The sequence below is a fragment of the Pelophylax lessonae genome (assembly GCF_965119305.1).
Source record: "Pelophylax lessonae genome assembly, chromosome: 13".
Lineage (NCBI taxonomy): Eukaryota > Metazoa > Chordata > Amphibia > Anura > Ranidae > Pelophylax > Pelophylax lessonae.
In genome coordinates this window covers 132,246,292-132,258,527 of record NC_138780.1, presented here as the reverse complement: position 1 = coordinate 132,258,527, position 12,236 = coordinate 132,246,292, and the positions used below count along the sequence as shown (strand labels likewise).

At 39.7% G+C, this 12,236-nt stretch overlaps 1 protein-coding gene across 1 annotated transcript in view; it reads left to right on the top strand.

Moving 5' to 3' along the window:
• CDAN1 (codanin 1) overlaps window positions 1-12,236 on the top strand; it is a 79,546-nt gene that overhangs the window by 29,263 nt on the left and 38,047 nt on the right. The window contains exons 6-10 of the mRNA XM_082275499.1: window positions 401-479; window positions 1,168-1,288; window positions 6,146-6,255; window positions 8,191-8,280; window positions 8,957-9,032. Coding sequence (XP_082131625.1) covers window positions 401-479; window positions 1,168-1,288; window positions 6,146-6,255; window positions 8,191-8,280; window positions 8,957-9,032 — 476 coding nt within the window. The remainder of the gene's footprint in view (window positions 1-400; window positions 480-1,167; window positions 1,289-6,145; window positions 6,256-8,190; window positions 8,281-8,956; window positions 9,033-12,236) is intronic.

Genomic DNA, 12,236 nt, shown 5'->3' with positions numbered 1-12,236 from the left:
TCTAGCGGAATTGTTTTAACGATAAAATCCACATGTAAATATAGGGGGCTGCTGAATTGTTCGGTGACTTGAATCACTTGGGTTAAGCCAGGAGGTACGTATCGATGCTTGGGGTTGTTTAAAACCATACATTTCAATCCAAATTTCCTCTTGCCTTCACTATACAATACAGATATTGAGCTAAATGTCATTTAAATGTTACCTTTGTTCTTTTGTGATAGGCAGAAGAAGTTGTGGGACATTTTTTACCTTTTTTGTAGGGAATGCATTAAGGTAAAAAATGTTTTGACTTGATAATGTTTTCAAACATGTATTTGGTGTTCATTTTAATAAATGTATCAGTATTAACTCTACTACAGTGGCATGTGGTTCATTCTAATAAAAATGCTTTACTTTTCAGATGCTGTGGAGTCTCAGCACTTTCAGAGTGTACACAATTGTGTATTTTTTGCTGTTTTGGTCCTTGATTTTCAGTATACGTGAGTTAATCATTTCTTTTTTTTTTTTTTGTAAATTTCTGTTGAGTTAATAATTTCTAGTTATATATTTATATTAATATGCAGTAGAAATGCTTGCCTCAGGAGTATTTGTTTGATAATATTATGCCATGGGCACTATTACTCCAGAACTTTCATAGTGTGGGGGATGAACATGTGACCTGCTCCTCTGTGACAGTGTCCATGCATGAGCACGTCATCGTCGTATCATGGGGGGAGAAGGGTAGATGTCAGTGGTCCCATTGGGTCACCCAGCGTCAGCCTCAGAAAGAGGAAAGCTATGAGGTCTGTCCAATTTTGAATTTACATACAACAAAATATACTTTGTGTGCAGCCATCCAAACCCATGGATTGAACCCATAACCTCTTCACTTAAAATTACCACATGTTACTGTTTTAGAGGGGGCTTTGACAGCAGACAGAGCTGAGTGAGGACAGCTAAGAAGAGCAGACACAGTAAAGGGAAAGCTAAAGAATAACGAAGCGTGAAAGAGCTGCTTGGCTTTCAGTATGCCCCATTTCATACCTTTTGTACAGCCTCTATTAATAGTAGTAGTATTGCATGTTTTTGACACTGACCTATGTTTATCAAATTGTTCTATAATATCGTGCATTTTTCATCAGATTTAAATAACTGACAACATGCAGTATTTTTCCCTCTATCTTGCAGTGTTATTTCTCTGTTGGATAAGAATACAATAAAGCTTCTGGCAGAGAATGAGCGTATTGGGACATTCTCTCCCCCCTTACAGGAACGTCTCTTAGAAGCATACGGAATCAGTACAGGGAAGGTAGGTTATCTAATTACCTCAGTATTTGAAAACTTATTACATCTGATACGTTTTAACCTATGAACATCTATCAAATGACTGATTAATAAAATATATATAATATTACTATAATATACGAATCTTTAGGACTATTTCTGTGTACCTCTGCTAATATTCCTTCCTTGTTCATTCAGGGACACAGCTTGGTAATAAGCAATTTAGGGTTATACTGCCGACTACAGAAGAAATTGACACTTGGCACTTAAACTGAACGCTCTTGAGGCTACAGCTCCTCCCATCTCATGCCTGCCCATTTTCGCTTAGTGCCATTAGGAGAATGAATGTTCTTTCCCTTCTGCTGTATTTTTATTTTATTTTTTTGAAGTGGAAGATTTTTTTCATTACTGTCATCAGTTGCTGGCATATGGAAATACTGGAAGTTTCTCCACTTAGCCAAGGAGTGCAGTTTTACCAGTTTATTAGGAATGATGCATTTTCTCTGTGACATTCCTGCAGTTGGCATTGGCAGATGACCTGTGTTCCAGTTGACAGAGGACTCCGCTTACACCAATTATGGCAACTTGTTGCTCCTTCTGTTTGCAAGGGCTTAAAATTCCCACCACCACCTTCCCCAATGGAATCTGACACAGAGGTGACTAATATTTCTGATTTTGTTTGGGATCCTCCAGCGTACTCATTGTCAGACACTGAGTCTTCCTTCTTGGGAGGAGGAGAACTCCACAAGCTTAATTCAGTCATAAGTTGTTTTACCAAAACAGAAGGAGACCGTTTCTTTTTTAATTGATAAGTTGGAAAATGAAGCACCAGATATTAAATTAGAAGTCCTGCCTAGAACTGACTAAGCTTAAGACAGCTCCTACTGCCTTTCTAACATTTATTCTAACTACCCTGTACAATGCAGATGATTATATTTACCCATTCTCAGAGTGGTCCGATCACGTGATTTCCACAGAGGCCAGCTTCAGGGGAGAGGAGAGGGCACCAACAACTGACAGTATTCTTGGGTGGTGGCGTCACCCATAGGCTTACTATGGGGCATCCATTGTCAGCTGTCCCTCTCCTGAAGCCGGCCCCTGGGAGGGATCATGTGACCGGACCAAAGCGCTCTGAAAATAGGCAAGTATTGCACTCAAAACCAAAAATGTAATATATTGCAACTTACCAATCATTAGACGTGGTTGCTTTATTCGTTTTGTTTTGTAGGATCCCCCCCATTTTAATCTGGTGATTTGGCCAGTAACAAACCTCCTGTATTGCAATGCCCCCACGCTGAATGAAGGAGCACAGGGGGCACAGCAGCATTATCAGTATAGGGGGTGGGGTGTTGTTAGATGTATTAGCAGATTTAAATACACTAAAAAATCGAAGCCAAACTCTAGCTCACACTTTACAATCAGTTAAAGTAAACAATTTTGTTCTAATTGTTAAATGTTTTGTCTCATCCTTGTAAATTGATATATCTGTAAGGGAGTTTGTTCTCTTGATAAACAGACTTGCTGGCTGGATCACTAGATGAAAATAAAAGAAAGAAGGATAAAATAAATGCAGCCAACACATTTTAAGAATTGGTGAACTGCAGTATTATAAATGTTTGCTTTTGGCTTTAATAACGTTTTAAGCATCTTCCTTCTACAGAGTAGTTAGTATAGATATTAGAAGGCGGATGGGAGCAATTTTTAAGCTTAGTTGGGTATACTTTAGCCCAGACTTATTAGACTTTAAGGTCTAAATACTCATTTACTTCAATGATTAAATGTTTCCAAAGCCAGCGTGTCTCTGGGGCTGTACCCTCACCCTTTCATCATGGCTTGAAAATATGATGTGGACCTAATAGCAGCTGAGTTGGGCAGCAAGATTCCAGTGCAAAGTCATATCAACAATATCAAATTGAAAACTGATTAATAAAGTTCTAAGGATTTTTTTTCTTCTTTAAAATATTAAACACATCATACTTACCTGCTCTTTGCAGTGGTTTTGCACAGAACAGCCCCGATCCTCCTCGGGTCCCTCACTAGCGCTTGTGGCCCCTCCCCCTTACAAAGGGCCATCATAGCAAGCTGCTTGCTCTGGGGGGAACTCATGCATGCTTGTTCCTGAATGGCCTCCATGGGTCTATGGGACACAGAGCGTGGCTCAGTCCTGCACCCCCCCTTCCCTCACTGGCTGTGATTCACCGCAGCAGGAGCCATTTGCCCCTCTGCTGTGTCTCAGCCAATGAGAACAGAGATACCTGGGAGAGCCGCTACTCTCATGCACATCATTGGATTGGGATCAAGCTCAGGTAAATATGAAGGTTTCTTACCTTCATGCATAGAATGTATGAAAGTAAAAACCTTCCATCATTACAACCACTTTACGTTAACTTACACCTTTTCATTTTTTTTTCAAGCTCAAATGAAGGGAGTTGAGATACAGTTGCATAAATGTGTGAAATTTCAAACATTTTCTAATTGGAAAAAACTTTAATTACGAACTACTTATCCCTATCCCAAAGTGATTTGGTGTGTAGATTTAGGTCTTTTACCTAAACCTTAACATTTGATAACAATGATGCAAAATAACCACACAAAGAACCCTCAGGGTTCCAGTACCCCCTATTCACAATTTCGAAAGATTCACAATTCAAAAATGTCTTCGCATTTTTTAATTGAGGCAGTGCATTCCAGTTGGAGGATTACACTGTTCCTTTCCCTATCACACTAGTTCTAGTAGACCAAAATGTTCCACAAAGGTGTTTTTCCTCATCTCCTATTGGATATATACAAATATTAAAAACACCCAGATGAGAAATCCATTGCCCATACATGGTTCTTGGTGCATTATCTCTTTGCAGAGGATTTTGTCACAAAATGGTGTGACCGGAAGTCTGTCTCACAGCGGGAACCTAGCACTGTATGTAGCTGAGATTACATACAGTGCTTGGAGAGACTGCACAACTTACTGAAGCAAATAGACTTTTTGGACCAGCTTGATCCAATCAAACTATTTTTAGTGACCGGAAACCTGGATATCAGCTTTAAGGTTAACTTGCAAGGGATAATTTTGAAGTTTCCCGGAGTTGGTTAACAGGGAGGAGGAGGAGGGGCGGGAAATAAATAAAACTCTTCCATTGAGTTGAAAAATAGAGGGCTCTCCAATGTGGCCAACTTGTGAATGGTATAAGGCTAGCCTAGAATAAAAGAGAACTTCATTCCCCACACAAAATGGGCAGCTACAGATGTTACTGTAGAAAATACCATATGGGTAGCCTTAGTACATCAAACTAGCATAGGCCTAGTGCTCATGACAGTGGGTAGCAGAAAAGGGGGCAGAAAAACTGCCTCAGCTCTGCACAGACGACTCCATGGGCAATCCACAAACAATACTGCCTGACCCAAATAATGGTGTCCAGTGTGTGCTGGAACACAGATGGGTAATCTTTGCCAACCACATCGCAGAGAGAACACCAGTATAGATAATGAACAGAGAATCTGCACTTTATTTTAGCGAACTGGAGAACTTTCCTGAATGTCCAGCTTAAAGCTACAAAGAACTGCAGATGACTCACTCAGAAGAAGGCTCACTGTCTAATTGGAGATAGTTACAAAATGTAGAATTTAACAAATCCAATGTGAATATGCCAGTTCTCAATGGCTGACTGGACAGAACACAGAATGATTGTAAACAGGGGTTATCCTGTGCTGACCAATGAATATTGTTGATCATGTCCATTTCACTTGTCAGCAACAGGTTAGAGTGTTTAAGGGACACAGCTTTTTACCCCTTTAGGTTTCATCCTTTCAACTTGCTGCAGCAGAGCAGATGTGGGAGGTTATAGTCTCAAGAAGACTGGCCTTTAGTTTTGCACATGCCTCGTTTCCATGTCTCCTGTATAGGAGGTAGTATAATCCTGGGTTGCATTTTACTAAGCTGTGTGCCCTAGTGAGCTCAGAATAGGATTTTCTCATCTGTTACGTGTCACTTTAAGGACCATTATTGCATACAGTGTTGCATTTTAACTGAGGTGTACACATGTAATGAGAGTTGTCTGTATACAAGTTTCTTTTTTTGAGTTACATTTTTTTTACAGGGGATTTTTTTTACATCACCATTTTTAACCAAGTGAAAAATGGTGACCAGTTAAATAACCCATAGTTGAACCAGTTACTGCTGTCTTTGCTGAACATTTTTTTCAACTTGGTTTGCATATAGATGTTGTGAAGCATATAAATAATGCTGGCCATGCATGGTTAGAAAATTGTTAAAAAAATAAACGGTCGGGTAAAAAAAAAGCGTTGAGCGTGCATGCGAAAATGACATCATTGTATCAATAGATGTTGCCCAATTATCAACATATCGGTTGATGACATAAACGGTAGACTTTTTGACAATCGTTTACACATTCCAGGTTTACATTTTAACACGTGCATGCGCTTTTAGATTTGTTCAAATTGTTTTCAAAGGATTCCACTGCTAATGTTTCAAAAATCGTTCATTTCGGTGCAAAATTCCGACATGTTCATTTTTTTTTTTTTGGGTAAATCATAATTAGACCACTAACATTTTTGAAAGTCGAACGATCCAGCATATCGAACACTTTTTCGAATTAATTTGTAACCTTGTATGGCCAGCTTAAGGGTATTTGATGGTTTATAGAAATTGCTTTAGTCACCAGTGTGGTTAACAGAAGAGATATTGAAATGGTTAGCATTGTGTAGCGTCCATAACCAGAATAGTGATGTGTTATGAAAGTTTCTCCAGAGTCTGGTTACTTATGAAGCTGGCTTCTCTAGAAGTCTTACAATTATTTTACTGTTGCATATCAGAAGTATGTTGTATGTTTTACATTTTAACCATTTTTTTTTTATGTTTTCAAAGGTTTCTCTTTTGCTTCCAGCAACACTACACTCTGTGTCCTTTCAGCCAGAAACCGATAATCGTTCTAACTTTCCTAGTGATCGATCATTCCACATTTTTAAAAAGCAAAGGTGTGTTATATTAATTTATATTATATTATAAGGTTTATTATAGGTGTTAAATTGTTTGAGTTAATGTGTTAACAATTATTTGTTTCTGTGCTTTCGTACACAGTTCAGAGTGAAAGATTACATCTCATTAACTACTTAACGACCAGCGATGTACTCGTACATCGCTAGAATTTAAGTGGATATACCGGAATGATATACACAAAACAAGAATTTCCAAGAAGCTACTCCAATATATGCTGTAAGCAAACTAACTGAAACTGGGTAGGTATCTCCAAAATATAACCTTATATCAACTAAAAAAAGAAAGCAGGTAGGACTCCTAGTTATGGCTAATACAAAGCTGTTTATTGGTTAATATAATAAAACATATCCAGTGTGAAATACCTCGGTGTATGTCCCCTCCAGGGATTCAAATAGACAGGGGCAGCAGCCAATCCCCTAGCAAGGCCTGAGGAAGCCCCATACAGGGGGCAGGACAAAACATGTTGAGGCATAAAACTCCCCCCCCCCCCCCCCCAGCAGACCTCGAACCCAGCCTTGCATGCTGGAGTGCATGCCAGCAGCATGGGATGCACAGTACAAGCACTAGCAACAGGAATCGTGCTATCATATACAGTGCTTTAGAGAGCCAAGGTACAGCAACATCTCAGGATCATACAGCTCAAGTGGACTGCTGGGAGTGGTGAGACTTATGCCATTCATAATTATTTTGTCCTATTGCTGGCTAGTATTACATTTGTGGACGCACACAGACAGGGAGGAGACATACATCCAGGTCTTTCACACTGAATATGTTTTATTATAATAGTCAAACAGTTTTGTATTAGCTATAAGTAGGTGTCATGTCTGCTTTCTTTTTTAGTTGATATAAGGTAATATCGAAACGATGCCTGAGGGTCGGCTTTCTTGTAAAATCATTCCTAGCAGCTGGGTAGCTGCTGGATTGCTTTTACAAACCGCGGACAGGGGCATCCAACCACTCCCGCCTTCTTTGGCTCTCTCGGGCTCTCTCATCCCACTGGAAGACCCAAGCGAACAGCCAGCGCTTCCACCAGCTAACCATAGAGGTAATCGAGACCGGAATGGCATGTATAGGAAACCATAAGTGATCAGCATTCATCACTTCCAGTTTTGCTGGATATAAACAATGCCATTTTTAAATGGGGGGAAAGCATATAATCACACCGATCTTGGTGTAATCGGATGCTTTTAAGAGTACCTATCACTGCCTATTGCTATCACAGGGGATATTTATATTCCCTGTGATAACAATAAGTGATATAAAAAAAAAAATTAAAGCGACAGTGTAAAAAAAAAAAAAACTTAAAGCGCCCTCTTTCCCCTGTACTAGTGCGCAAGGACAAATGCATGCAAACTGCGATCGTTCCACACGTGGTATCACCACGAACATCAGATCAAGGGCAGTAACTTTAGCACAAGATCACCTGTAAATTTAATGTGGCAACCTGTGAAGGCTTTCAAAGCGTCGCCTATGGATAACAAAATTTATGTTGTTTGTTGCCGTGTGCAGAAGTTTAAAGCGTGACATGTTTGGTATCTGTTTACTCAGCATACATCATTAAATATTTCCCAAACATTTGGGTATTACATTGTGTTTTTTGCATTCACTTTCAAAAAAGTGTATTTTTTCCAAAATATTGCCTTTGAAGAAACGCTGCGCAAATAACATGTGAAATAAAAAATTGTGACACTCAACATTTTGGTCTCTAGTGCCTCTGCTATTAAAATATATGTTTGTGGGTGTTAAGTAATTTTCTAGAAATAATACTGATTTTTTTTTTTTTTTTTTATATGTAAATGAAAAGTGTCAGAAAATGCCTGGTCTTAAAGTGGTTAATGTCTTTTTGCAATTTTTTTGATCAATATAACCCAAACTATGTGACTGCCTTCTACATAGTATGATATGCTTTCTAGGGACATATTTTATGAGCTGCTACGTGAGTGGGAAGATTGCCATGAAAAGGCTGACTGGGATTTTGAGCGTTTCCTGGGCAATAAGATCAGGTAAAAATATTTTTGTATATTATTCAGTCTTCTCAGAAATTATTTTTAAATGTCTATTTTAAAAATTGCGCAGCTAAATATCCTCAGCTGATTTAAAAACAATGTGTGGGCATTTAAATACATTTCATACAGGAGTTTAATGAGGAAGATGAAGAAAAACTTCTTACCCCCACCCCCCCCCCCAGTCCACTAGGCATTTCTAGGAACAGTCCTGATCCCACTACTGCTTAGGAGTCAAAACTTTTTAGTGATCATCTTTGGATTCACTAGATAACTGAACTGATAACTAAACTCATTTTGACGCTTCACACTTGTGTGTGCGGCCAAATCTGAATGCTTTCAATTTTCTGTGACACTAATGAGATGTGCAGGAAACTAAAAAATGCTTAGACAGCCAACCATTGCAAAAAAGTAACGATTTGACTGGAATGTCTGCTGTTTTCTAAAGCATAAGTTCAGGACTTTTTTTTTCCCCCCAATCGCTGGAATTTAAATTGTATATTTTAATGGGCACCTTAATAAATGGGCATCTTGCACTTTGAATTTGTGAACCTACTGTAGGGTTTTCCAGATTTCAGATGACGGGCTAGTTTTGCTTTTTGATTGATGTAATAGCTATAATATACTGCTAGATGTTATGTTGCTCGATTAACACTGATCTTCTCTTTTCTCTTAGGGCTATGATGTTAAACTTGTCTCTAGCTTCTAATCATAGTCATTTTGCAAGACTATTTCAGAAGCAACTTCTGCAGGTGAAATGTGTTTTTTTTTTCTTCTCCATACTTCAGTCAACTGTTTATGCTCAAATGCTCATTTATTTGAAACGAGCATTTGCATTTTTTGGTAATTATTAGGTAGTGCTCAACCTTTATCAACAAATGTAATGGTTCTGGGGAGTTCGATGTCAGACTTTTCTGTAGAGTGATCCTGTGTGACATTGAAGGTAATTGGATCGCAGCTATGTGTATGGTTCAAAGGTAATATGGATTGCAGCTCGCAGCCCACCGAGTTCACTTATCAACTATTTGCAGGCAGAACGCGCTGAAAGGACAGCTGCTTTGGGCCCTACAACAATGACTGGGCTCGGGGCAGCTGCCTCTTTTGCCCTGCATTAAAGATGGCACTGAGGCACCACAAGATGCCAGATTTTACCCGTGGCTTTATAAAAATCTGCATCAAAAAGTATTTTCATGTTTATACTGTACATAGGCTGTAAAGCACAGGGCATTACAAAGATGTATACTTTAAAATCTGAAGAATTTTGTTTGGTTACTCACCGATGAATGTTTTATTTAAATGATTAGAGATGGTAATAATGCTGCGTTGTGCAGAGTTTGTGCATCATTGTTGCATCCTTGTTGACTAGTCCTGAATCTTTTTTTTATCTTATCTGTTCTGTTGGAAATGTAGTTACTTTTTTGCTGCTTCCTATGGCAGGTAGGATGTCATGTCATTGATTTGGTGGGCACTAGGTTGGCTGTTAGTGAAGATTTAACCCCCATATCGGTTTACTGGCAGAATTTAGAACCCTACAGGGGAACTTTCAAACTTCCAGGGTAATCTGCAAAAATCTGAGGCATTGAATGTAAATAACCCCAAGCCTGCCTACATGCCATCACAGATAATTTCCCATTAATGTAGGCCCAACAGTGTTAAATACCTGGGTATCTTTCTCACCCACATTCTGGAATCAATTATTGGGGTTACCTTTCTGCCATTCTTAGTTAAAATTAAAGTACACCATTCAGACTCTACACATTTTTTATGGTTTGGACAGAAAAGCAACCTAGAAATAAAAATTCTCCCTAGGTTGCTCTACGTGCTCCAAACCTTGCATGTTGCATTAGGTAAAAATATTATATAATATGTTTTGGAGAACTGGGCGGCCTGATTCTCAAACTAGGCTTTCATTTATGTTTTGTTTGCAGACCAAGGCTCTGGACAAAGTTCAGGCGCAACCACCCAAAAGGAAATGTGCAGTTTGCGGGGCAAAGCTAAGCTCCTCGTGGAGTAAAGTGGTCTGCCGCACATGCATAGACAGTTTAGTGGAGGATGACCCAACTATATCCTCTCAAAAGAATGCTCACTTCAGTTAGAGATGAGCTTTCCTCTACCTTTAGTTCCTTCAAGACCCTGATTGGCAAGATGCAGACTCCCACTCAGAGTCAGACCTCAGATAGGACCGTGGCTGGAGCTACGCCGAAGGGTGCGGAAAGTGAGGATCCAGAGGAGACCAGGTCTCCCCCCTTCCTCACAGGGGGGATCAGGGGAAGAGGATAAGGACTCAGTCAGGGACTCTAGGTACAAATTGTCACTAGAAGATGTTGATGATTTGTTAAAAGCTGTCTGTTAGGCTTGGAATTGAAGAGGAGAAGGTTCAATTATCAAAACATTTATCTTGTGTATGAAGGAATGCATAAGAAGGCCAGGGTTTTTCCTGTGCACAGCTCCCTTCGAGATATAATTAGATTAGAATGGGAGAATCCTGAGAGGAAACCATTTTTCTCTTTCGTTCATTGAAGAACACAGCTCCAGATTCTTCTTAACCATTGGGTTATACTGCCCCCTACAGAAGTAGGACACTAGACAAGAAAAAGCTTGACCACGCCTATGTTCAGTTCCAGGGGGTGTACACCCACTCTTAGCTGCTGTCTAGTCAGGAGTAAGGACCTAGTTCCTTGCTGGGATCTATTTTTCATTGTAAATGGAATTTTTTTCCTCCTTTTTTTTTTTTTTTTTTTTTTTTTCCCCGGTTCTGTGAGAACTACAATCAAGGACTGGAATAGGCGACAAACTGGATAATATAGATCCTTAGGGTCCCCCCAGTCTGGCCAGCGAACGCGGGCAGACCAGACCGCAGCTCCGTGCTAGGTCGGCCACGACATAGCTCCACTGGATGGGGGCTGGCCTGCCAGTTAAATGTCTCGCGAGGACTGCCTTTTATCTGGTGGGGTTAACGTGTTTCCTGTCCTGGTAGAGGAAGCCCTAGGTCTCATGGGCTATCTTGGAAGACTCTCAGGAAAGGAGTTATTGGTATGTCTAACTCAGCTTTTTTCACCTGGACAAAGAAATCCTATTTAGCTCAATCATAGAACTTTGGTAGGGAATAGGATACAAATAACCGGTTTCCAACTACTCTCTTCATGGTATAGATTACCAGACTTTTGTCACAAAATATATCCTCAAAGCTCAAATACTTGCACGCTCCTCCACAACTTTTGGGATTGTCCCATCCTTGACCCATTTTGAGATAAAGCAATCTTTATATTTACACTAACCAATATTGATTATCTCAACAATCCATGTGCCCTTCTCCATTTGACCCCAAATACCAACAACCAGATACAAACACTCCCTTCTCATACATTTGATAAAGGACCTTTATATGGAAATCACCATCTCCACTATTCTGTGGGTATGTGGATTTCCAAGTTCTAGAAAATCAAAACCATGGAAGCTCTTATGGCTTCCCTGTACCATAGGGATTTTTACAAGACCTGTTTCTGTTGGATTGGCTATATCTTCGCACTTCACCTGATTATGTTTAAGCTCTTTCTATTTAATATCCCTCAGGGGTGCTGACTAAATCTTGCCCTCTACCCCACCTCAACTACCCCTCCCCTCTGTACCCTTTGCCTTATCTTGCCCTGCTTGGCTCTTCTTCATTCCCTCACTTTCCCTGCTTCACAATATAATGTTCTACTTTTTCTGTCAAGGGTATTCTTATCTCCATAATGTCAGTTTAGATTATGGAAGTAAGTTCAGTCTGACTCAGATCTATACCCCTTTCTCCTCTAGGTAACTGCCAACTATCAGCAGATGACCAGTCTTGTATCAGTAATCTAATTGCTTGTGTTGCATGCTGTTTGTGACATATGTTTTGTAGTGTCACACAGACAGCATTCCATGACCTAATCCCAATGTCTGTCTCTTATACCTTTTCCCTACCCATCTTG